General features: G+C 39.2%; 1 protein-coding gene across 5 annotated transcripts; it reads left to right on the top strand.

Moving 5' to 3' along the window:
• The first annotated feature begins 341 nt into the window (after positions 1–341).
• Positions 342–26,649, top strand: SSX2IP (SSX family member 2 interacting protein). 5 transcript variants are annotated; one of them, XM_064455431.1, is made up of 17 exons: positions 342–421; positions 783–903; positions 6,983–7,023; positions 8,057–8,092; positions 8,710–8,843; positions 9,549–9,715; positions 9,965–10,165; positions 11,932–12,042; positions 13,323–13,458; positions 15,052–15,127; positions 15,205–15,376; positions 18,664–18,814; positions 20,297–20,433; positions 20,900–21,073; positions 23,316–23,427; positions 25,426–25,528; positions 25,757–26,649. In XM_064455431.1, exons 5-17 carry the CDS (start codon positions 8,801–8,803, stop codon positions 25,836–25,838), a joined length of 1,665 nt encoding a protein of 554 aa, XP_064311501.1. In that variant the 5' UTR covers positions 342–421; positions 783–903; positions 6,983–7,023; positions 8,057–8,092; positions 8,710–8,800; the 3' UTR covers positions 25,839–26,649. The 5 variants fall into 5 exon arrangements, with proteins under 5 accessions (XP_064311501.1, XP_064311497.1, XP_064311500.1 ...); XM_064455427.1 differs by having other exon boundaries at positions 25,426–25,546; XM_064455430.1 differs by having other exon boundaries at positions 6,983–7,030; positions 25,426–25,546.
• The last annotated feature ends 680 nt before the right edge of the window (positions 26,650–27,329 follow it).

Below are 27,329 nucleotides of genomic sequence, written 5' to 3'. Positions count from 1 at the left end.
GGACGGATTTTTTTTTCAAAAACTAATGACCACTTTGGGAAAAGCTCAGGCCCCACGGGCACTTCTGGCAGCCAAACTGCCCTCTCTCTTCCCTTCCCCTCACGGGAGCCGCAGCAGCGGGCCCTGCGCCGCGACCCGCCTCTCCCCGCCCTCAGGACGCGCTAACAGGTGCCGAGCGGCAGCTGGCGTGCCCGGGACGGGCGCTGCCACACCGGCGGGCGGTGGCGGAGCCGGTGCCGCCGTTCCGCGGCCCGCCGGGGCGGTGCAGGCCCGTGTTGAAGGTCTCCTAGCAACTGCTCGGCCAATGGGAGCGGCGCTGGGGCCGGGGCGTGCGGGCGGCGGGTTAACCCCTGAGGGGCGCGGAGCGGAGCTCGCTCGGGAGTCGGCTTCCTCCTCCCCCTCCTCGCCGCATCGGCAGCAGGTGGTGCCTTCCTCCTCCTCCTCCTCCTCACCGGCGGCTCGGGAGGAGGGTTCCGCGGGGCTGCGGCCCGCCTGTGAGGCGCTCTGCGGCCGTTGGCGGGGCACGGTACGGGGAGGGGGTGGGGGGGGAAGAGGCGGGCGGCGCGGCCGGGGCCGCTGAGGGAACCCGAGGTACCGGGGCTGGGCTCTGCCCGCCCGTGAGGCAGCCCGGAGCGGGGCGGGCGAGGGGGGCGGCGGTTCCGCGGTCCGGGCTCGCCCTGAGGCGCTCCGTCGCCGGGGGCGGGGGTGGCGGCGGGGGCGGGGGCTGAGCCGCTGTGGCCGCGGCGGCGTGGTGGATCTTGGCGTGTGCTCCTTCTTGCCAGGCTCCGGCGGGTCCGCAGGGACGAGGGGGAGCTGGGCTGGCGGCTCGGCTTTGCCTCCCCGCTGGGAGGCCCAGCGTTTTGTTCATCCCTGTGAAGCTACAAGCGGCGGGTGCTCCAAGAGGTGAGAGTCGTAAAGCTTCCCCCTGAGTCAGTGAATTTGTGGCTGCTCGGGTTTAGCTGGTAGTTGCACGTGATGTCAGAGTAGAGGTTCCATAACGGATTTTGCCTTTATTTTTAATTATTTTGTTTAAAAATATTTTTTCCTTTATCTGCGGCAAATCGCATTTGAGTTTGAAGATCAAATCACAATGTGGGATCAGGATGGAGTGCTGCTGCATGCCCTGTTTATGTGGAACGCGCTGCTGCTTTCTGTGCTGTCAGTGAAATAGTTACACGGGGCTCCCTTTGCTACAAAGGTATGATAGGAATTTCAGGGCAATGACTTAAAATAGGAGGCATGCGAAGTATTGGGTAAATTTTAATAATGAACTTAGAAAGGAGACTTAGAGAAATTATATGATACCTCGATGGAGATTTCAGATTTTAAGTATTCAGGGGGAAAGATGTTCTTTCTGGTTCTTGCGTGGGGAAGGCTGTGGCGTTAATATCAGTTATCATTTGGAATGGAAAGAGCATAGGGGAGGGTAATACCAGGCTCATTGGGCATCAATATCTTGTCTCTGAAAGTAGCTGACAGCAGATGCTAAGGGAAAGACTTTAAGTATGGGTTGGTTGTACAGTGATGCTTTTATCTGTGTATCCTCCCAGTATGCTGCAGTCTGGAGCTGAAGGATTTCTGAGCAGAGGTTGTATCTCTTTTCTTAAATTTAATAGCTGCCAATGAATGTTTTTCAATTAATTGGAGCCAGTTTGTATGTTTAGCATTCACAGCATCTCATGGCGATGCGAGTCTACAGTTTAACTGTGTTTTATATGGAGAAAATTCTCTTACTTTCCAGCTTTTGCCCTGAACGTGTTATTTCATCCTGCATAACCGTTATGTTAAAAGAAGCAGTAAATAATTATTTTCTGTACATCTGTCCTATTTCTCTAGCTGGCTCTCGTACCTGCAAAGTCGTCACTTATTAGTTTCTTGTGTGAAAGTGTTGGTTGACCTTCTTGCACCATTTTCAGGTCTGTTCTGTCTTTTATACAGGGAAGGTTATACCTCTGTGTGATACTTAAGCTGGGGAAGCTTCGTGTTTGTACAGAGACATGATCTCTGCTCTAATGTTCTGTTAACTGACTGTGAGCTGTTATTTCCAGAGGGCTAATCGTAGTGACCCTGGGATCTCTTCCTGCGTGATAATACCTAACTAGAGGCTGTTGGTTTAAGTACCTAACAGAGTTGTCTTTTTCATTGTGTTAGTTTGCGTTTATGAACGTAGAATTTCAGCTGCTGATTTTTATCATCCATTTGCTCAGTATGAGGACAACCTTCTGCAGTTCTTATCATTCAGTCTGGGTGTTTATTTTTCTGAATAACTCTGTACAGTGCATGAGCTTCTTCACTAACCTCTCGTCACCTTTTGAAATTTACTGAACAACAGAGATGCCTGCACAGACCCCTTTGGGACTCCAATTTTGGCTCTTTGGGACTTTGATATGATACACTTTCATACCCTCTCCTCGCCCTTCTTTAACTTATTCCTGCACTTTGTCTTTCCCCATCTATAATTGGTTATTAATAAATCCCCTGACATCTTAGTTTAAGAGCTTTTGCTGGGAAACACTGTGAAAAGCTTTTTGGAAATCCAGTTATGTTTTCTTGCCCAGGTCTGTTGGCTCACTCCTTTTTCCAGAGCACTGTGGCAGACTTGTTAATGTTCCTTCTGTCCACAGAAGGTATGCTGACATTTCACCAGTCCTATTTGTTTGCAATTACCAGGACTGTTCTCTGACACTTCTGGTTTGTTCAGTAGAAAGCTAGAATTTACAGGAGAACCATTCCTTGAATTCCCTGGAAATCTTTAGAGAAATTACAGCTACCATCTTCCATTCCATGCCTGATCAAACTTGCAAGTTTCATCATTTCTGAGGTCCAGAATACTAGTTCTGGTTCTACCCAGTAAATAATACCGGCTTTAGGAACTGGTAAGGTTGTGGGGTTTTTGTTGTTGTGGGGGGTTTCCTCCCCCACCCCTTTCTTTCTCTTTAAAGGTCATCTGCTTCCAGAGACAGCCAAGCTATAAAGTTTGGCTAAAGTTGATCTCAGGGAAAAGGAGGAGGTTTTCCTTTTGTCTATCTGTGTCTGTGACGTGGGGACGCTTGGTAGCAGAATGTTCTGCTCCAGCTGTATGTAGTAAGTGGTTTGTGAATGTAAACAGAGGAATAAAATTTTCAAGCTTAACAAAAATAGTGCTATTGTTTAGTAACAGGAAGACGCCAATGTGAAGATCCATGGTGTTATTTCAAGATGGGGTAGGAATTTGGCAGCCAAATAAAACATTTCCATGTGTGTTAATTTTTTTCAGTGATTGCATTAACAGAATTTCAGTCATCTGTGTATGTAAAAGGTAGAGTTGAATCTTGAGGTAGTAGATCAGATTATATGCCTTGTACCCTGGGTGTTCGAGGCAAAGACCATGACAAAACAGTCATCGAAGACTGAATTTTATCAGATGTGAGGGTATATTCTTATGTGGTTGTACATGTTGAGAGGATCAGATAAACATTTGTTTTCTTAAGACTCTTGATTTTTTTTTTATTTGCTTGTTTTTTTGAGTAAAATGGATCGGAGAAATGTGGTTGGGATTTTCTGAGTACGATATGCTCAGAATGAAGCAGAGACGTAATACCCGCAGGCTGGGTGGTTTGACTCACCTTTTCACATTACTTTTGATAATACTGAGACATGTAGGTGGAAATTTGACATCACTTAAAGTTCCCATAGAATGTGGATAAGTGGAGGGATTCCCACACCCCCATTTTGCAGTTAATGGAATAATGATTAAATTGCCACAATCTTGAAAGTGTGGGAGGAAGGGTCTGGGGTCTGCTTTGATTGCAAGACCCATCATTAAAATTACAACCTTAAATAAACGTCACTAAAACTGTAACAGATTTTTAGGGGAAGGAATTCTTTCAACTATACCATTATCCCTGGATATGATATACATATTTTAGTGCTAATTGTAAACTGTTATTAAAACAGCTGTAGAGGGAGAAAAAGTATCAAAACTCTAGGGTAGAAATGCACAGACTTTCATGGTGATTACGAGAGTTAAAAGAAGTAATGTCTTATGACATTATGAGGGACACATTTGTAAACCTACAAATTCGTGACTGGAGCATACCCTAAATTTACATAGACTGGTGTGTCTTTGTGTCTATGAGGATAAAAGCCATCTGTGTGGCATCTGTGGATTACTAGACAAATGTAAAAGCTTTAAGCAGATTCACAGCTCCTTTTGGGATATAAGTTTAGTAGAAGGACTCATATTGCCCTTTAAGTAAATGCTAACTATGTCCCCTACCCCCCTTATTGTACAAGTTGAAACATATACATGTCACAACTTGTAGTACTATTTGAAATATATGGAGAAGGAATGTTTTTTTGACAGTTTTTGGTTGATACTGACTTTATGAACTTTTTTCCAAGACATTGTGATATTGGGGGCAGGTTGAAACCAACTCTCCAAAAATTGCCTTTCCCTATCCTCTCTACGTTGGGGGGGGAGAGTTTTCTGGGTTACCAGATATTGCATTTCCCATTTGTGTCACACCCTGTGTAGGTTAGAGATGACCAGATGGTGTAATATGATCACAGCACACTGCTGTGACAGCGATTCTCTTCTGATTCTTCGGATGAGTTTTACAAGCCCAGTTACAACTCCTTTTTTTCGAGTTTAAGCATGATATTAAGAAATTCTAACTATGCTGCGTTACGTAAAATTTATAATCCTGCTTTTTACTGCTCGTGATCTTCGAGATGTGATGTGGTCTGAACTCACGCTTAGTTAGTCAGATTTCTGTCTTGAATCTTGGCACCTTCATCGTCAATCCCTCTCCTGTCCCCCAAAACACAAACCAGTCATTTTAAGAACAGCTCTTTTCAGTTCTCTGGGTTTCTGAAGTGTACTATTTCTTGAAGTTCATTCTAAACTTGCTCTTGGAAAGAAAGATGTATTTGTTAATAAATCATGTAGGAGTTTGTGGGACTATTCCTGAAGATTTTGTCAAAATTCCCCATGAGCCTTTCTAAGAATCAAGTATTACCATGATGGCTTTTTTAAGTTCTTGAGGTTTTTTGTACTTCACTCGTTCCAGCAAACACCTGAACACCTTGGTTTGATTACTCCTTCCTTGGTATTAAAAAAGATCTCTGATTTTACTGTAAGCATTTTTAGGGGTGTTTGGGTTTTTTTGTTTGGTTTTTAGTTGCAGTGAGATGGTTCTGCCGTTGTATTCACTTGTGAAATTGGGTCCCAGAGGCTTATTTTTTGACAATCCACCTAGGTCTTGTCCACCCCAGGAATTTCTTGCTTGGGACGCAAAGTATCACTGCAAGTTGGCAGAATTTCATCTGGCAAGCACCAGCTCATTACAGGTTTTTAGACAAGTCATCAAACCTGTTGGTGAAGTAACTGCAACAAATCCCTGTGTACAAAGAAAGGGCACAGAAGGAAAATCCTTAAAGTAGTTAGAGCAGTCTTGGCTGTTCAGTGGTTCTTTTCCACCCTCAGTCAGATTTTTTACATTAGTATGAAATGCTGGAAGACAGAAAAACTTGATTTTTGCTTCCTACTGGAGGTTTTCCCAACCAGGATTTGGGGGCGAGGGGGAGGAACCCCCAAAAAACCCACAAAACCTTCTAATTACTTTTGTTTGGTTAAAGCCTTTCAGTGTTAACTAGGGCAGCTGAGGGAGATCCCTAAGGTACTTTTCCATCTTATTATTTTATTGTTCTAACATAATTACACAAAATACTGCTTCAGAGTTACACACTTTCCTCCTCTTTGTGAATATGCTTCTGGGTATGTTACGGTGGTTGGAGAGTGTTGTAGCGTAGTGTAGGTGAAGAGTCCCTTCTGAATACAGTGTATCTAAATTAATTTTACATCCACACTGCCATCATCAGGAATGCTCATCTTTAGCTCTTGCATACTTCAGCGAGGCTATTCTGAGCTGTGTTGCTCCAGAGGGACTGCCTAGACTGGGAAGGAAATGTATCTGATGGATCTTAATCACTAGATTGCTTTAGAAGTCATGGCTAAGGTCCTGAACTGGCAGTAGAAGCCACGTGGAACTAATGAGATGATCTTAGCATGGGACTAAAGGCTTGTAGCATTCCCTTTTGCAGTGGACATGGGGTTGTCTTGCTCTGCACATCTGAGTTTAATTCTAAATACAGTACGTGAAGCTGATTAAAGTTCAAAACGCTGACCACTCTCTGAAATGATTACTGCTTCAAAGCCAACGCACTTGTTTGACACACAACTTGAGATACTTTGGGGTAGTGGTTTAACTGTTGTAGGAAGTTTTTGAGTTTGGCGCTTTCCAAATCTTGAAATTGCTGAGGGTGGCTTTTAACCTGATGTATTAAACAGTGTGCAGTGTACTGCAGGTGGTCTTTTCAAGACAAAAGGCTCTAGAGCCTTCAAGGTTGATTAATGTGAGAAGAATATAGTTATATTGTCAGGACTTTATTGTACTGCCTACGTGTTCTTGCTTTCTCTGTCTTCACTAGACATCCTTCTGAGCCTCAGTTTGTCTGTTTTCTTTGTGTCCTCTTGTTGGCGTACCTAGAAACAGTGTGTTACTAGAGACTAGTCTCGATAAAGCATCTGCATACAGTTTGGAGGGCTAAAACTTAGAGAATCATTGCATTCCCACACCTGGACTAGTCCTGCTTCTGCTTCTAGTCAAGCACTGTTTTGGGTGATAGATGATGCGTCAGAATAGAACTGGCAATGTAGAGAGCGCTGTGGGTTGGTAATATAGTACTTTGAGGGAATTTGGGTGATAAGATCTCATAATGGGTACGCAGCCTTTTAAACTGGCTTTTATTCTTTGAATGTAATGGCATATCTGAAATGCGAGTAGTATTCTTGAGGACTTTCCAACAGTCCTGAATGGAATTTGTGTGTCTTGAGTTTCTTAACTGTCTGAAATATCTTAACCAGAATGCAGGATTGCGAAGCCAGTAATGAGAGTATACTTGTAGCTTAATTTGCATTCATTTTCTCTTGTATTTGCAGGTTTCTTTATCTGATGGATCCAACAGAAACAAAACTGACATGTAAGAAGTGTGTCCTCTTAATCCTTAGTTTGACTTTGAATTCCATTTTTAAAAGCACAGTTGTTTTGGATGGGTGTAAAAAGGGAAAGATTGCCTTGCAGATTTCTACTGTGAAGTCAGTTATTGCCTTTAGACTTTGAAACTTCACCTAACTGATTTCTGGACATCTTGGTTTTACAGGGGAAAATTGAAAAATGTGCATAAATGAATATGAGCAGAGAGAAAGCAGAAAAACCCATTTCTTAAACAAGAACAGCCTCTAGGTTGTTGCATTGACTATATTTTCTTGCTGCCTTATGTGTACTTTTTGATATGTAATTTAGTAGTTCCTGCAAGCTTTCAACTTATCTGAGGAATAATTGTTTACCCTTTTTATCCAAGTAAAATATCCAGCTGGATGAATATTTCTCCAGGTTCATAAATTTATTTTCTAGTGCTGAGCATTCTGCAACATGGCTGTGCACCACTGTGACTGTATGATCTCTTAAAAACTTGGTGTTACTTTGGGCACTGTGTTCTGTGCCTGTGTACTGTCTCTGCATCCTCAAGAGACCTTATGGATAACAGAGCACACTTCCCACCCCACTGCCCACCCCCCCTCTTATTTTTTACCCTAAATGGTAGCTTTTCTCCACAGTAATAAAAATACAAGGTTTTGGTGTCAGAAGTTTAGAAGTTGCCTATCCAGAGTGTGTTTATTGGAACATTAGCAGCGGGAGGAGAGGGCCAGGGGAAAACATCCCTATGCTTTAAAAGTCTAGAGTCCATCTAAAACTGACTTGAGATGTTGTTCCAAAGCGTTATTGAAAAAAGGGGTCCACCTTTCCTGTCAGGTGGAAAGCGTGTTTCCCTGAAGCATCATTGTTCACATAACAGCTGTCCGAATCTTAATCACCCAAGCTGGATTTTAAGTTTCCAGCAGCGTGGTAACTCTAATGCTATTATGTGCCTTTTTACTGGGAGGTGGAGGTAGGGTGACGGGACAATTGGTTTGTTCGTTCTTATGCATGTGTGACTTTCCTTTGGTTTCCAGAGGGCCAGTGCTGTACTGAGTGGCTGTGCCAACAGGGTAAGGCTTCTCCTATTTGTTTTCCTCAACAATTTTAGAGATTCTGCAAAGAAGCAAGCAACTTGCCAGGGAAAGGCAATATAACTAAATGTGTACGTTAGGTTAAATTTAAATGGTTAAATATTTATTAGAAGTTCCTTTGCCCTCTCTCTGCCAATATATCTTTAGAGCCTTTATTATGCTTCTCTTTAAGTATTATTAAAGAATTAACTCAGATTTATGTTAAAACTTCACATAAGTTTATCTTAATAAAATTGCTTCCTGGTTATATTGCAGGAAAATATTTAATATTTGGCTTGCTGTGTCTTCTTTGATGTATATCAACTGCAACAACTGAGTTACCTGCAGTGTTACCTTCAGTATTTTCATGTGTGCATGGCATTTTAGCTTTAGTTAATGGTTTACAAGACTTAATTAAGTTTAAGGCTGACTAAATATAGATAGATACATCATTTTTACAATGTATTATTTGCTGCTCTTACTGTGTTCCAAATGCTGTGTAAAGAAGGAGAAAAATTTCATGTGGCTTAAGTCCAATAGTCACTCTCCTGTGCCTGCTTTAATCTCCTAGCTCTATTAGCTGCTATTGTTAATCTAAAATGCACTTGCTATTTTAGGAGATGCCTACGTAACACACGTTGCCAGCAATTGTGCTAAATACTTCACTGCTGAACCAGTTGCTCAGGTACCCTGCCTGTCTTTGTTGCTATGGGAGATTGGAAGACTATTACTGTGCCAGTGCTGTCGTCAGGTAAAGTGGTAATATTTTGAACTTAATGGATTTGCTAACTTTACCAGTGATGTTATGACTGCTAAAGAGAGAGAGATTGAAGTTTTGTGCATGACATGTTTGACTAGTTAAACAGTGTTAAATAATATGGACTACATACAGTGCTTTGTTTTGGATTGAGTCCTTACAGAAACGCCTCTGTAAAATACAGTCTTTTCACATATATATAAAGGTTCTAAGACTTTTCAGTCACACTTTTTTTTTAATCACACCTTTCAAGACATCTTGGATTTTCAGAGTTTTCTTTACTTGTTCTATATTCTTTTGCCTCATAAATTGATTACAAATTTATTAAAGGAATAAATTTTTTCTCACCTATTTCTGCCTAGTGGAAGAGTAAATTACAGCAAATGTTTAATAGGAATATTAATATTGCACTGTGTAGAAAAAAAATTTTAAAATTGTGTTGTCACAAGCCACTTAGGAAGAAAGTTTGGGCATTTTTTTCTTGGCAGGTGAGTAAAATTTGGAAGATGTAATGCCTTAGTAAGTTTAAGTTTTTAAATCTTCAGTTGGAATCTATCCATTTATTATTATGAAATTCTAATCTCTGAAATAATAAATTTCTGTAAAGAATAATCTGAGTAGTTAGGGGTTTGATTTTTTTTTTGTGAGGTGCCCTAAACTATTAGCCCTGACTTGTTTCTTAATGTTTTTAACTTTTAGATAGCAGAAATATTTTTCAATATACCTCAGAAAAAAAGGTATCTCCCCCAAGCATGAACTCACAAGTGCTACGCTTGCCACTGCCTTCATCCAAAAGCATGCACAGCTTTTTCAGTGCCTTCTGCACAGAAGAGAATATTGAACAGAGTATATCCTATCTTAACAGGGTAAGCCAGATCTTCCTGTTTATTGGAGGTTGTGTGAAGGTGACATTAAATCAGTTGTGGTCGTAGAGATTCACTGGATTAAGAGGGCTTCTTTCTCAATGCTCAGAAGCCAAAGTTGGTGGGGAATAGGATTCCTTCCCTTCCATTCCCCCCCAAAATATAAGATTTCACCCAATATTGTTTCTCTCTTTTGGAGAATTGAGAGATTGATCCAGTTATTTATTTCCCCCCTGCCTTGTCTTTTTCCAGGAACTGACAACATTGGGCTTTCCTTCTATTTATGCGGAATCCAAAGGAAAAGAATTAAATTTAATATCTATCATAAATTGCATGAATGAATTGCTTGTACTGCAGCACAAGAACCTTCGAGCTCAGGAAGAAGTAGAAATGCAGCATCTGAAACTGGGTAGTGATATGGATCACTTACAGAACTGCTATGCTAAATTAAAGGTAGAAAACAAGATAATTCCACCAATATTATGCAGCACTTATGTTTAACAGATACTGTACATGCTTAACAGTGAAATGGTTTTTCGGTTTTTCTCCTCAGTGCTAATCTGCAGTTGTGTTTTTATGTGCATTTGGGGTGGTTTTTTAAGTCTTTTTCCAGTTGAAAATTCATTAAAGTTAATAAAATCTGAATTAATGAAAGAATTGGAAACTTACTTAGAATTATGGCCTCTTTAAACAAGGAAGAGAGAAGACTGTTTGGATTGGAAGTATTAATGCATGCTATGGATTAAAATATTAAACGCTTCGGTTCATGTCATTCAGTATCATGCTGGGATATGCCCAGCTCTAAAAGATAAATTCCCAATATAATTGTAACCAGTAAAAGTGTAGGTAGCATTTCTAGTGTGTGTCACAGGGTTATTATCAGTCTTTCTCCGTATCTAGATTTTTCCATGTATTTTTTTTGTTGGATTCCTTGCATAGCCAACTACAAAGTCTCTTTGTAAGAATTGCTCCAAAGCTGTTGTCAAAACTGAAGTTACTAAGCTTTGTTTTATCACAGGATAAATACGTGCACAAGGCCAATAGCTGTAGAGTAGCTGAAATATTGGAAGTTCACAGCCTATGCTACTTCATGGGTACTTTAATGTGCACTCATATTAGAGTGCTGTCTTTCCTTTGTTTTTAGTTTTCTTAACGTAATCAAAAAAGCCTTTTAGGCTGGTTTTTCACTAGGGCTGGCCAGCACTATCCCCTTGAAACTCTACAGCAGTATTTATCAAAATCATGGTAGTCCTTTTGCTGGCATTGGTCATCCATGTAGAAGCATTTCGATGTGACATTACAAATCATGTGTAACTGCACTCATTTTTATACAAACATGATATAGTGTTAGGTCCAGAACATTCCAGTTACTTTCCCTAGACAAATGGCTTTAAGGTAAGGGGGGAAAAACTTGTTAGTTCTGCTTCAATTCCAGGGCATTTAATTTAGCTGTCAGCTTGTAAGACTTCTCATGTAAATTCTTTCAGATACCATGCAGCGATCCTCTTGACCTCCACTGTTGTGTTACCTATATTGCAGTGTGGTTTGCTTAGAAGTTCTTGTTGCTTAAATATCTCTACGCATACGAAGAAAAAGAGCTTGTATGTAGTGTTTGGCTCTGTCATTTGAGTTGGCAATTTCAGGTTTGTTTGAGCCTCATATTTGTGGAAAAAGATTTCTAAAATGCTAGTTTTGCATAATCTGTTATGAGATCATCTGTCTAGCCTTACTCTGTATCTGTGAAATGTCCCATTTGCTTTGCTATGGTCACAGTCTGCATATTTGTGTTAACTGTTCCCTTGATTATTTAACAGAAATGTTCCAGTGAAACTGCAGTCCCAAACTCATACAGGTTGCTTAGTATCCACCTCACTCTCACTGTATATATATGTTTACAGAATCCTGACTTAATGAAAAAATAGTAACTGTATAAAATAATATATGTTAAATACCAAGCCAAATTTTTGTTCCTTGTGAGCAGGCATGTTTCTTGTACTGGAGAATCATACTTCTTGCCCCAGAAAATAGGGCTAACTTGTCATTGAGAATGCAAGATTATCCCCAAAACATCAGAGGTCAAATATGTAGGCAAACTTAAGTGAGGTGGTTTGACAGTTTGGTTTACGTGGTTGGTTGTGGGGTTTTGGGGTTGGGTTTGGTTTTTTTTAATCCTTTGCTATTAATTCTTACTGATAGTGAATTACCAACACTTTTTCTAGGAACAGTTGGAATTGTCTAAAAGAGAAATAGTTGGACTTCAGGAAAGAGACAGACAACTGCAAAGCAAGAACAGAAATTTGCACCAGTTACTTAAAAATGAAAAGGATGAAGTGAGTTGTATTGTACATTAACAAAAATCACTACATAGATATTCAATAATATGTTTTTTTTGCAAGGAGTCTTGTACTTGTTCACTTTGAATGCTTGTTTTTGTTGGTAAATGTTGTCTTTCACCAGAGTGAAATTGTCATGTTACATATGGGTAAATACATTCTGTAAGTGGTAGGTGTGAGTTAAAACAATAGTAGAGACTACTGCAGAAAGGCACATGTGCAGTTTTCTGAGGCTTTCTGTACTTTTGAGCATAGCTTTATGTTGGAATGTTTTAAAATATCAAAAAGTAGGAGTGGGCAACAGGATTCAGTCACTTCCTCAAACATTTGTGTATAGGAGCTTTTCATTTTTTGGTTATATTGTAGAGGAGATCAAAAGACCAAAAAGAAGGTGGGAGGGGGAACCCAGCCCAAAAGCACAGTCTCATTAAACTTGGGAGTCTTGGAAGAGCCAAGATTAGAAAACACTTCGGAATCCGAGACACTGCTTAGTTTGGGATTTGTTTCTGGTGTGCTCCTTCCCCAGCCTCACTGTACTTCATGTGGCTCCTAAGCTTCTGTGAGTGTTCTCTCTGTTCATAAACATGTTCGTACAGTTAGCAACCACAATACTCTCTGTAAATAGTGAACATCTTAAAGTTCCAGCTTAAAATATTGAATGTGCTGTATGTTTGTAAGGTTAAAACTGATGATTCTGGAGAAGAAAAAAAACCCCAACAAACCCCAAACACAAAAAAACCCCAACCCCAGGTATTGATAGTACAGGCCAAGAAGATGCTTTATGATACGTTTTAACAGTCTTTTAGACTGAATGGAATAGTCTGTCTTCCAGCATCCTGCTGCCCAAAAGAAGAAGAGTTTATCTTTTTAAAGTGTAAACCAAGCCTAAGCGTACTTTAGCATTAGAATAAAACTAGGTCCTGAACATTAATTACTGAAACCAAAAATATGTCTTTCTATGCTCTGTTCAATAAAGGCAGTAAAGAAGGTTATGTGAATTGCCAGGACATGGGTTCAGTTGTACTTCAGAGGAGCTATAGTAATATAATATATTGCTTATGATGTGGGTTTCTGCAGAAAAGAAACTAAATCCCCTGAGATAAGTCTGAGGCCAGAATCCATGGGTTGGGAGACTTCTGATTCCTTTTGCAAGTGTCTTTGCTATTAAACTGTATTTCTGGCGAGTGTCACTTCGCTTCATGTGTTTCGGTTTTCTGAACAAATTTATGTGTTTATGCTTTAGTTGAAGAAACACAGTTTTTTGGGGTTGCTTTTAGGTACAGAAGTTACAGAACATAATTTCAAGCAGAGCTACACAGTACAATCATGACATGAAGAGGAAAGAGAGGGAATATAACAAATTAAAGGAACGCTTACATCAATTAGTCATGAACAAAAAGGACAAAAAGATAGGTGAGTAGCTCTGTGAATGTTACTACAGCAAAATCGCAGTCTATGTTAAAAATGCCTAAATTTGGTTCTGGATATCTTTAAAGCCAATATGTCCCTCCTTTTGTAGACTTTTATTTAGATGTTAGAATGTTACACAAAAGGTAATATTTCATGTCAGCTGACTCTGTAAGGCTAATGAACTTTTATATTGTGTTCCATAAGATTGTTTACCAAGCACAAACCAAATGGACATCTTTACAAAATGAATTTTTTTTTGCTAGGGAGAATTATTTGGAATTAGTTCCTAAGCTAGAGCTGTCTCTCCTACTTTCTTGCCACTGCTACCATCACAAGACTTCGGATAGTGTCATAAACTCTGTATGCCCACCAGTTACAATTGGGAAGGAACACTGCATGAGCTTTTTCCCCCCTTGAGATACTACAGTCTACCTCTGTTAATGACAAGCGATGAGAAATTTTAGAGAGGAAGTACCACAAGACAGACATGGCATCTAGCGTGATGTGAACTAAGGAGAAAAGACATCTCCTTTGTCATATGAGTACTCTTATGGTGTGCTGCCCCAAAATTATGTTTAAGACATTCATTAGTGCTTCTTAGCGCGAGTGTAGGTTTTTTGTGATGTGTTGCTGAAAATAGGTATCGGTGTTATGTAACTGAAAAAATATCTGCACCTTGTGGTTCATATATCTGTTATTTATCTCCAGTGGAAGGGAAGTCCTTTTCTTTATCCCTCCTGCCGTGCCCAAAACACTCAGCTGTTTGCCAACTGTAGCACATATTGTATTTTAGTAAGCTGGTTCAGCTTCTAAATCAGAAGTAAACTATTCATGTTGCCAAGTTGGATTTCTGCTGATTTTAGTTTCCTGAAAGTGCTTGTGGGTAAGCTGAACCCCATTAGGATGCTGTAGCAGTAACACCTATTTTGGCTGCAGAAAGTCTTTAGGTATCAGCTCAGTAATCTCTAGAAGCCTTACCCTGAGGTTGGCAAAACTTAGTTGTGGCATGTGTTGGTTCCACTTGGCTAATGCTAGTTCGAGTATCAGTGACGTCAAAATAACAGGGTTTTAAATTTAGTTACTATTTGCTAACTAGAATTGAGCTTGGACCACTAATCTATATAGTGACGTGTTGGTTTTGCTGGTGGTGTCTGTGGTGTTTGGTCTTTTTTTTTCCTCTTCAAATGTGGACAGAGAAGTTTCTTTGTTTTGAGGAACACCTTGTGAAACATTAGGAAGTTGCTTACTATAAACTGGAGATAAAACTGGCATTATTCCCAGAAGAGAGGTTAGGGTTGACACACCATTGATATAAAGGGTGAAACAGGGATGAAGGTGTCATTAAGAAATGCATAAAAAAGATAGACAGGATGAGAATATGTCTCTCTGAGTTTCCAAATGCAAAATACCTTCTTTCATGGGCTATTTTATCCTTACTTTAAGCAGGGCAATGTGGTTTCATATGGGTCTGAAGATTGAGGGGGATATTTGGATAATGTGGTCTTTTGACAATAACTACATGTAAATGCATTGTCATCTGAATAGTTATATATTTGCTTGTTGTTTCACACTTTGAAATATCCTTTTCATTTGTAGCTATGGAAGTTCTAAATTATGTTGGTAGAGCTGATGGGAAGAGAGGTGCTTGGAGGACTGATAAGACAGAAGCCAGGTAGTTGTTTTAGAACAACATTAATTGAAGCATACGCTATGGCTGTTAGGTTGTTACTGTAAGATTTCTCCTTCCAGAAATGAAGAAGAAATGTACAAAGTTCTGTTAAGTGATTATGAACAACGCCAAAAACAGCTTTTAGTGGAAAATGCTGAGCTGAAAAAAGTTCTTCAGCAAATGAAGAAAGAGATTATTTCACTTCTCCCACCACCGAAACAGAAACCTAAAGAAAGGTCAGAAGATGGGCCAGTAAGTATTCCTCAGTTAAAATGAAATCTGTGTGGTAGTTTGGTATAGTGCTGGAGTAAATTGTTCATTAAAAAAAAAGAAGTAAACTTCTTGTGAGACTTGCAGTGGATTGCATATCCTGTGCTGTGCTTGAAATCTGTCCGTGTTTAAATGCTCTACTGTCTGTGAACAATACCCAGTGTGTTCTTCCCAGTCAAGGAAAGCATGAAAGTATACATTGAATGAATTTTAAATGCAGTAGCTACCCATATGTAATTCTATATAACAATGCATTTTGGATTTTATCTGCCTTCCATGCTAAGATGTTGATGCTAGCTTCCAAAGTACTTATGCAAAGAAACCAGGCTTCCCATAGAATCCATGGGAGCGGAGGAAATGTAATTAGGGTGCGTTCCTATAGAACGTGGATTAGAGTAGCTGCTAGTACCTTTTACAGAGCTGCTGGTATGTTCAAAGAAAATGTTTGGTTTCTAAGTAAAATGGCTTGGGGGTTTTTTTGTTTGTTACTTTGTTTACACAAATACTTTATTTTTATGGAACAGCACACTGCACATTCATTGTTTACCAGAGAGTCCATTTATTCCTTTTGCTGATTCCTCGCTAGAAGTTGTGGTTCTGTTTTGATGTCAGAGTGAAGTAGGGAATAATCTTCAAGGTTAACTGAGCTTTCTCTTAGCAATAAGAGAAGGAGTATCCCTAGGCATAAGAAACAGTTGAAATTCAGGAAAACATATATAAAGGCTAGATTCTAGGAATCATTCAAGATTGATGGTGTACTAGTAATAGGAAATACTTCATACTTTGTTCTGTAAAGTATCCATACTCTCTTAATATCCTATCACATGTTAGTATATAAGAACATGTAGACGGAGCCTTCCAGAGCGTGCTCCTTCTGTGGCATCTAGAGCTTGCCATTTCAGAAGGTCCCCTGTCCTGCTCAAGCTGCTGTATTACTTCATTTATTTCTGAGCCATTTCAGGTGCATTTGTCCAGCCCCAGAATGCGCTGGGCAGAAAAGCACTAGACTCTCTCTGGCTGCTTCTTTCTAAGGTGTGAATAAACCTTTTTTAACCTCACTGGATGACTTGCCCCGTATACCACACAGAATGACTCCCATGTGTATGTAGTGAAGTAGTCAGTAATGTGCAGTGTGTTAACCTTTACCTTATCAGCTCTTCATGTAGGAGATCAGTAGATCTAATTATTACTATAGCTCAGCAACAAGAAGTTCATCTTCAGTGATGGGTGTCTGGTATAATTTATAGTATAAAGCATGCTCAGGTACCAGTTCTATAAATAGGCTGTCTGCCTTTAGGATTCCAGTGAGGCCAGGAGTATCTGGCACAAACTCAAGTACGCTGGTGAAAATCCAGCTGTGGGAATGGGGTCCCTGTGAACTTGAGCATTGAAACGAACTTGAGGAAAAACTGGGACTTAAGTGCTCTGAAATTCACTGTCCTTGGGTGATTAGACAAGTATTTGACTGTTGTAGCATTAATAGACTACTAAGATATTGTTAAAAGCCTGCACTGAAACTTCTGATTGTCTTGTAGCAGTGCTAATTAACCAAATTAAGCAAAAAACCCTACTTATTGGGCAACAGTAACTTCTAGTAGTAGAATAATAATAGAAGTACTTACTAGATGCGAGCCTCAAGTAGAGTTATTTCAGCAGGGTTGTAGGGTGGTGTGGGGTTTTTGGTCTGGTAGGGGCTTTTTGTTTTTGTTTGGGTTTTTTCCCTTTAATCTATCTCAACCTATTTCAAGCCTTCTCTAATTTCATGCTAGTCTAAAATTGGGGATAGTTTTTGTCATGGTAGGGACACTGCTTTGGTGGTTGTTTTTTTTTAACTTGTCAAATTGATGTAAACAAGAACAATGTTGCCAAGAACTATGGTTTTGCAGAAATAAATTGATAAATTGTGTTTTTAAGACTCAGTCTATCCCACAACATGTATTTACTTGGATTAGCTTTTTGTTTAGCAGTACTGGTTTGCTTTGTGAATGTCTGAAAATAATTTTCTATTTAAAACACTGCATCTGATACTTCATGCTTGTTTGTGGCTCTTAATGTTTTGGTATGAAATCTGAACTCTTAGTGAATCCCTTGCAGAATTAAAAAAAACCCCAAACATTGCTTTTCTACTTAGAAATGCTAATTCATATTGATTCTTAGAAGGAAATGTACACCTTGGAGTGTGGCCGCTAAGGATGTAGTTGTATCATGTATTGTTTTGCTTCCCATTGTAAAATAACAGCTGTGAAACCAGCCAGGCTTTCATATAACCACAGTCCTATCCAGAGGCCTACTCCAGACTGGGCTTTCGTTATGTTAGCATATATAAGAAAAGGAATAAGATGTTTCTTTATGAAGTGACATAAAACTCTTCAACCAACAACAACAAAAAACCCAACCCAAAACCTTAAAACACCCCACCCCACCCCCACAGCCAAAAAACCTGTGCGTTCTTTTTTTATAGCTGTTGTTTTGCTTCTTAAGATCTCCTGCTACCCAGGTCTGAAATAAAGTGCTTACTGCATATGTAAAGAAATTACGTTGATGCCTTTGAACTTGGTTTTGTACTTCCCATCCCATTTTTCTTATCTACTTAGTAGATATGGGGAATTGTATAGAATGGTTTAGATACCTGGCATGAATACTCCACTCTTTTCAAGTATTCGGGCTGTAGCTTTTCAATTTAGATCTACTAAATTGTCCTAGGCTAGTTTTCTCTCCATCGTTTGAACTTTTATGTCTTAGCTCTTTGAGATAGCATTCAGCTTTGATGTTTGAACAGTAGTGTAAAATGGAGGTGGGAGGTGCTAGTTCTACTCTACCTTCAGTGTATTGTGGTATTTATTTTTTATCATGGAGAAGAATAAGACAGGGACAAATTACTTCATTCTCAACAGGAAAAAAATATTTGTCTTAGATCCTGTACATATTGCGTAGTGAGTTTATGGGCAGCTACCGCTTAAGTTTGACAGCAGAACCAGCAGTCTGAACTTCCTTAGCTTGGAGATACGTGAGAGTGAGTGAGTCTTCCTTGCTGATACATTCTCTCTGTGATGGGGCTTGGGCAACTGCCCAGTCGCTTCTGTTTCTTCAGCATGCTGCTCTCAGGCAACTGAACTCCCTGACAGGCAAATGTCCCTGGATGGAAAAATCTTTCCTGTGTATAAGGGTTTTCCTTCTATTCAGTAAATTAAATCCATATACATATTTAAACAAATACACGTATTTGGAGTGGTGGATTTGTTTGCAGCTTCTTGTTTCTGCTTCTACAGGTGCTGTCAGACCTGGAGGAAGATATTGGAGAGTTAAATAAAGAGAATATGTGGGAACTGTCGTGTGAATCTGTGCGAGAGCAGCTTACCAACAGCATTAGAAAACAATGGAGAATGTTGAAAAATCATGTTGAAAAGCTGGATAACCAAGGTGATGTTTAACTGTATTGCATGTACAAATGGTACTGATAACTCCATCTGGTATCATGCTCTTAGGATTTACATTACTGACTGTCGAAGCTAAAATGGAAGGCATTGTGACCTGGTAGACTTTCTGAAAGGGCTTGTGATTGGCATTTTTCTGTGTGAGTTTTAATTGTAGGTAGTTAGGGAAGGAAGCAATTGCATACCAAGCCTGTTTATCATGAGAAAGGACACGATTAGTTTGACACAGTGAATTTTCTGAAGAAATATTTCTTTTTCTTTTGAAAGTACGTGCCCTGTAGTAACCTTTGTTGCCTTTCCCCACGTTTTTGAGATGTTCAAGTAATGCAGATGTAACAATTTGAAGTAATTGGATGCAAAATATGTAAATCCTGTCACATCCATACCTCTGAGGCTTCTTGTGGCATTCTAAAGAGAACCGGCTGATGGTATGGTGCTGGACTCTCCTCATTTCCAGCTGTTAAACAGCATTAAAAGACAGCTAAAAATACATAAAATTCTTTCCTAGTATTATTTTCCCATGCAAGCAAATGCTGCTGCTACCACAGGGATGTTTGCAGTCAAGAATAAGACTGAGAAGGTCACACATGCAATTGCAAATAGAAGAGCAGATGGTCTATGAGAATATGTTTATGCCGTAGAAAGGATTTTAAGAACGCTTGTTCTGAGTAACATTTGATTTGGTGTAACTAACTGAAAAAATAGCTGTAAGTATCAGGAAAAAATGTTTCAAGTATTTGCTGTTTTCTTGGAGTCACCTTTTTGTCTTCTTGATTTATAGAGATGACCATAGCCTAGTCCTTTAGGATTCAATTAATGTTCAAACACCAGCATCAGGGGATCAAAACTTGGCTCATTACAATCACTGTGATAGCTATGCATTAAATTAAATAAAGCAGTATGTAGTTATACAAAATACATTTTATTCGTCTCTAATTCATTCCCTTACTAGGATGAAAATATGCACACAGTGTGTGTTAGCTCTGTTTCTCCTTCACAGGACTTGAAGGAGAAGGCTTTCCTTTTATATCTGTGATAAATATAGTTACTGTCATATTTTTATGAACACACAAGCCTTTCAAAAATGGGCGCAGAAGAATAGGGTAACAGCATGTCAGTGAAAAGAAGTCTTCAGTTGTCCTGACTTTTTAAAAAAAAAAAAAACTGCTGAAACAAGTTGGTTTTTTGTGTGACACTTATTGCAGTGCAGACTCTTGGTTTACCTTGGGGAATGGGAAACAGCTGGTTTTATTGCCACTTTTTTCTGAACTGGATTTTGTGCATAATTACATGTGTAGCATCAATTCTGGATCTCGTGTCTCTGATAGAAGTGCTTTTGAATACCCTGTGTATCTGCCTGTCAGGATGAAATAAATACAGTCTAAAAGCTTTCGCTATTGCTACGAGTCCCTGATGTGAGGGTTTTTTTTTTGTTTTGTCTTTAAGTAGCTTTTCTCCCCCCCTTTAGTGTCACGCGTACATTCAGGAGCTTTGAATGAAAAAGATGTCATTTCAAGAGAAGACCATGAGCTGGAAACTGAAAAGCTAGAGTTAGAGATTCAGCAATGTAAAGAAATGATCAAAACTCAGCAACAGCTCTTACAGGTAGTAGACTTCAATTTTTCTTATTTTTCTCAGTTGAATCCAGGCTTTTTTGGGTTTTGTTTTGGGGTTGGTGTGTTGTTTTGGTTTTTTTTGTCTGCCACTTTTCTCACCTCCAAGCCTTTCTCTGTTCCTTGATAATGCTTTTTAAATAAAATATCTTAATGGTTGGTTCAAGTATAGGTGTGCTAGTGGGTTGGTTAGTACTTTAATGACTTTTAATCCTGGTAGGAGTAATTTTGGGGGATAAGCAAAGGTGAGTCAGGTGCCTGAGGTCAGGTGCCTGGACAGGGACATCTTGCTTACCATCTGAAACTCTGCCCCCACCAGCCACCAACTTGATACTACATTGTTTCCTTATTAAACTTCAACAATTCTTCTGATAAAACTGAACCTGAGGAAATACTGCACCTCTTAACAGTCACTCCCAAATGAATGTTTGTGTCTTTTTGTTGCTTTATATCTGCAGCAACAGCTTATGTCTCCATGTGACGATGACACCACGCTCTTACTACAGGACTGCTATTTGTTGGAAGAAAGAGAGCGTCTTCAGGAAGAATGGAGGCTATTTCGAGAACAGAAAAAGAATTTTGAGAAGGAACGGAGGAGTTTTACAGAAGCTGCTATTAGATTAGGACTTGAGGTATTAGAAAAAGGAACTCCAATGGAAGATGTTACAGCTGTTAAGTAGTTTTACTGTTATATGAACTGAAGTGCAGCCATCCAACTATATCTGTTAGCTAACATCTATAGAGAAAGATCATTCCCATACTGTGTTTTAAACATATCTTTGGTCATTTTAGGAGACCATTCTGTTTGGCATTTCAAAAAAACAAGGGTTTTTTTTGTGTGTATTGGAAAATACAGTTGCTGCAACTGAAATGACCCATTTTTGGTTTGGCCTTTGAAATATCTAAGTACTTCCAAAACTCAGTCCACTTATTCACTTAATCCTTTATTAGATGCTGCTTAAGTTTGGCTTCCTACAAAAGCAAAGCCTATGCAAATTTCAGTCAGGTTTGGCTGCATGGTTGAATTCTCAAAGGTAGTTGATTCCTAAACTTCTGTGAAATCCAGTGACTATTGGAGAAATGCAAAGTAATTGCTGCCTTTCCTTTAGTAGGGTCATGATCTGTTCTTGTAGTTAAGCTGGCCAGTAAGCACCCATACTGGAAGGCAGTCAGTGGATGAGCTCTAAATGAGCTCTGAGCTTAGCATGCATGTCGTTTGGTCTAGTCAATAGAGCCAAGAGCCTGAAGGGGCTTGAAGTTCAGAAGGGAGGGGAGGTCATGATGGTGTAGCTGTGAAACTATGGTGGTACAGCTATGACAGGAAGAAAAGCCATTGAAGGAAAAAGAAATGGACTTTAGATTTATTGCTTACAGAACTGCTTGCTTTGACACGCAGAGGAGAAAGTTGGAGTGGGATGTGTTTAAAATTTATAAAACTGTAGATTCACTTGGTTGGATGAAAGCAGTACTGTTGTTCACCAAATCTCTCAAGGTTAGGACTAGAGAGAACTCATAGAAACTGCTTGAAATTAAGTCTCAAATGTATCCAAAAAAGGTGTGTTTTTATGCATCAAGTAGTTGACTTCTCGATTTTGCTGCCACAGGAGACTGTGATGGCAACGAATACCAGCAGGTTCAAAAAGCAGTTGCCTAAGCTCATGAACAACACATCTACAATTGGATACTAAAAGGAAGGGACAAGGGGGCGTGCCTTCCAGCATCTCTAATCAAATGACTCTTGGGGCTGGGAACCTCTGAGGGAACACGCTGCAGAAGGTGGCCGGGTTCATGTGATCTCCTAAACACCTCTTGTGGCCATTGTTGGGGACAAAATACGGAGCTAGATGGCAACTTGTCTCAAGGCAGCTTTTTTTATTCTTATGCTGTAAAATTTGTTGTAAAGAACATAAAATACTTTAGATTTTACTTGAGATACTGGCACAACAGTAGTTCACATGGTGACAAATACTAACTCAGACCACTACATATATAGATATGTATTCAACTTTTTCATTTCATTTTATTTGCATTTTAATGAGTTTGTGAATTTTCGTGTTGGACATTGAATTCACCTTTAAAAGTCTTGAGTGATAATAAATGATAATTGTTTGTCCAGAAATGTTTAGGACTGCATTGCAGCATAAGCGTAACTACCCATGCTTCTGCTTGTTAAAATGCTTAAGTATGGAAAGAGAAGCAATGTTGTAAGCTTTGTAGGTTTGTGAAAGTTTGCGTTGGGGCTCAGCTTGCTCTATTTTCTGCTTACATAGTAGAAATAATTTTATATAATGGGGGCATCCTGTTTCACTGATTGTTTTTGGAGATGAAATAGCTTGTTGCTTGATTCTAGAGCCATTGGATCTTTTGGAGGTTGACTTTTAGCCATTATTTTCCTTTTCTGTGCTCAGAGATTGGAAAATGAAACAAGCCCTTTCTTTCTGCCCCAGTTTCAGATGGAAGTAATCAGTGCTATTTTCAATGTCACTTTTATCTGTTTAGGAGAAGGCTCAGGGCTGAGATTTAAGCAGTAATCCTGATTGGCGGCTGCCCAGAAATGAGGCCTACCTCCACGAGCAGAGCAGGCAGTGATAGGAGATTGTGTCCCTGGAGTGGAGAACAGTAAAATGAAAGGATTAGTCAGACCTCTGTGAAACAAACCATGGGGTTTGGCTTGTAAATAAATACCTCCTCAGCTAATCCTTGTTGGATTCAAAAGCATACTTGCGTGGCTGTAATTCTGTGTTGAACTGCTGGCTCTCATTAATTACGTGTACATGTTACATCTTTTGCTTTCTTAGCTAGAATAGCATCAGTTTAATGTGGACTAAGCTTGTTCCTGTGGTCATAAGTGTAAACTGTCATTTCTTTTCCTAGAGAAAGGCATTTGAAGAAGATAGAGGAGCATGGCTGAAGCAACAGTTCTTAAGTATGTCTACTGATTACAAGCACTCCGAAAATGTGACAACTCCAAGTGCCTTCTTAGGAAGCAAGTATTTGGTTCAAATTATGTTCTTGTAATGTGTTTCTCTTTTTCCCCCTTTTCAACTGGAAAATACAAACACGAGCAAGCCTATTAAAAACCCCAAACTTTGCAGGACGAATTTTACCATGTATCTGTGTGCCTCTACCTGTCAGGATAACTGATGGTTCAAAATCCCCTTTAAAAAGGGGAGTCATGATAACTCCCTCCCTGATAATTATTTACGTAATGAATTTATATTTGTGAAGCGATCTGGTGAATGCCAAGTACCTGACAGCATGGCTGTTAAGAACGGGGAACTTCAGAATTACTAAATTAACTAAATTAAGTGTGAGCTTATTAATTGCCAAGGCAGCTGAAGAAATCATAACCTGTAGGGATCTCTGTAGACTAGAAACAAGCTCTGGAAACAGCAGCATCATAATGTGGAGATGGCAGCATTAATTATTTGAGATGCAGTAATATTAAACGTGTGTACACGTACATATTCGGTAGAAGAAGAATCCTTTGGAAAAAGAAATAGTGAAAAGAGCATAACGATAACAAAAATTTGAGTAAAAAACAGTTAAATTTTAAGATTCAAATCTTCATAAAGGAATAATTTCTTCAGAAAAGATAATGAAAATATGGCTATATGGCACATAGTTTGGAATATTGTTTCTGTTGAAAGTGTGTTTTACTTCCTTCTACAATTTTTTTTTCTTTCAAGTTGGTAAGTTTATTTCCCATCCCCTCATGCATGTGCAGTGTTTTGGTCTTCACCACTGAGCCTTCAATACTTTCTAAGGGGTGGGGTGAGACAAAAGAAAGGGGCGGGGGGGGAAAAAGTAACAACAATCTTTGAATAAATTCCTCTTGTGGCAGCCAACATTTAAAGATAAATGTGTGAAACACCTGGCAAGTAAAGATAGCTTGAATTTTTATGCTTGTTAGAGAAAGTAGCCTGCTTCATCTGTTCTGAGTTCTCCTTGTTTCACCTCTGTGCAATTTCTGTAGTGCTTCTGTAAGTGTGAAATGAAATGATCTTCCACAGTAGGAAAACTTTTATTTTTGGTAACAGAATTGAGATTGCTTGGCTGTTGCTCATGAAGAATGACTTGATTTAGTGATTTGTGAGCAACTTGAGATCTGTTTAGCATTCATTGTACACTAAAGCTTTGGATTTGTAATTGCTTTTTTCCATATTCTGGTGTTTCTGGATATATTTAATGCCATATTTTTCTCTTCTAAATGGCATTCTTCAGTCTTATGTATCCTAATCTTAAGCTACTAGATAATGGGAATAAAAAAATGTCAGCCCCACAGAGAATCATACTCCATTTGGATATTACTCCACAAGTTATCATTAGAATTGTTTAATGTTAAATTTTCCTTTTTCACACATTTGTCCAAAAGCTCTTAATTCTGTAGTGCTATGATGAATACTGTAGAATACAGACTCATTCTACTTTTTTTTCCACTTCATATGAAAGCTTTGAAATCTAAATGTAAGGAAGAGTTAGTGGGGATTAATCTGCCCCTGCTGAATTTGGCCATGTCTTTCCATTGACCGTTAACCATCACTAATGATGGTTAAATTCATATAAATGCAAAGGCATCTAACTTAGTGCTTTTAATTTTTTTCTGTACTCTGGCAAGTTTGCAAGTTCTCATGTTGGAAAAGTTTTTTACTTAAGGAGTAAAAAAAGCTTTATTAATTGCATGGCAAGAAACTTTACATTTGAGCAGCTTACACTTGACTTCAGTTTGCCTGCCTGCAGCGGTGGTTGTGTATGCAAATGCTTCATTTTCAAATGTAGAATCCTAATTTTAATATAACTTCATTCAGTAGCATTAAGTGTACTTATAGAATGTTATCACAGATCTATAACAGTAAGAACTATTATATAGACATGCCGTAAGATGTTTTTGTGTGGCTTTTTTAAGTAGAAGACACAAAGAAGCAAGTCCTTCAAATGCTTTTGGTTGCATTATAGTTTAACTGACAATACATGTGTCTCTTAGGTTCTGACCAAGACAATCGGTTAGTGAAATCTACGTCTCAGCAAAGAAAACCTCACTGTCTGTTGAGTGGTCCTGTTTCAGCAGAACCTTGCCTGACATCTCAGTACGTTACACATAACAGGTATCTGAAATGATGCTGCAGATGGTTATTTTTATACTGCTAAACTCTGCGTAGAGCACAGAGACTAAGTTGTGATAACTTACAGAAAGCCTAATCTAAGGCTTATGATTCACATAGAGCAAAGAATAGTAAACATCGTTTAATAAAACCAGTATTGTGTTTCTATGCAAAGCATAATTTATTTGCGTTGAAATGTTCTCTTTTTCCCAGTTCCAGTGCTGCATCAAAAAAACCTACTGGAGATAGCAAGGCAAATCAGTGGGTGGGAAGTGACAAAGAAGAAACCGAGTAACGCACAAAGTCATGGGAGGACTCTGGAGTTGGCACTCTGCTATGTAGAAACTTGCACATAGAACAACTGCCTTAGACTTCCTAGGGTTGCCTGCTGGGGTGTTTTGTTAGAGATTTGTTCATAAACTTATCATTCTGAAGTGAAACAGGACGCTGTGAGTTTGATCATTCTTCTAGAGGATTATGTGGTGATCTGAATTGTGGCGTGTGTGTGTATGTGCGTGCTCATGGCTTTTATTTTTTAGACCATTTTTTGCCTCTTTCTTGCGACTCTTGAAAGGAGATAATTTAAAAATATATAAAAGCTTTGATATTTTTCTAGTTACGGAAGCTCTGATTCTGTGATTGAAGCAATGGTCTGAAACTTTGACTGTAACGAAATACTGGATCCTAGTGTTACCTTTCATCACAGGCAGAGATAGCACTTTTAGAAATTGTTTAAATATTGGAAACGTTCATTTATGTCTGAAGTGTAACTGGCATTAAAACTTCTTTTGCCTCAACTTGAATGTACAGTATACTGTAGATTTTTAACAAAACAGGTTCTATATTTATTAAGTTGTGTGACTTGAAAATACCTCTTTGATATTTCAGATGACTTAAAGTGCAAAATCTTTATATATTTGTAAATAGACAAAGTGATTATGCTGAGAAACCATTAAATGAAACACATGCGTACATAATATTATTTTACATGGCATTTTAAATTGTTTTATAGTGATACTCAGTTTACAGATGCATTAGGGCTTTCAATGGTTCAGTCAGGAACCGAGTTATTTCAAATGTGAACAATAAACGTGTAATTCTGTTCTAAGAAACGTGGTTCTGTGTTTTGTGTGCACTAAGCTTGTAAGCTATCACGGCGGCAGGGCTGTTACACTATATCAACAAATCTGGTGCTGGGTTTGTATTTTGTTAGTTTTACCTTTTAGCTGACTCTAGAATCGCTTCTGGTGTAGCCTTTGGGAAATCTGTTTTGTTTATAATGTAATAAAAATAGCCAGGTAGAGGCAAGATGATTCAAGTCTCCCTCACCTGACTCAAAGTGTGCAATTTTCCTTGCCCATTACAAATCCATCTCGTCTCTTGCTGGGTTTTCATGCACCTGTGAATGCATGTGTATAGCTCTGATCCCAGCGTAACTGACCTTTTGGAAGACGTCTAAGAAACATCTGACTTTCTCAGAGTCACAGGAGGGAAATTAACTCTGAGGATTAAAATCCTTCACTGAAAATGCACTGCAGCTCTGCCCGTTGTCCTCAGAACTGGATGTAACAGAGTGATTGGACTACCTGGAAAAACAGCAATAGACTAACATAGGAAAGAGAAGAAACAGGAGTTCTCCAAGAAGCTAAGACAGAAAAGTGCGGTTTCTGCTGATTAATTGGTACACTGAGTTACAGCTTGAGGTAAAGCATTAGCCAATGCAAACTGCAGAGCACCCTTAAGGAAGCAGAAGTGTATATAACGGCATTCTGGTCAGTTTGCTGCT

Source organism: Phalacrocorax carbo, chromosome 6 (assembly GCF_963921805.1).
Source record: "Phalacrocorax carbo chromosome 6, bPhaCar2.1, whole genome shotgun sequence".
Lineage (NCBI taxonomy): Eukaryota > Metazoa > Chordata > Aves > Suliformes > Phalacrocoracidae > Phalacrocorax > Phalacrocorax carbo.
Note: the sequence above shows the minus strand (reverse complement) of the source record. Positions and strands in the feature narration are given on the sequence as shown.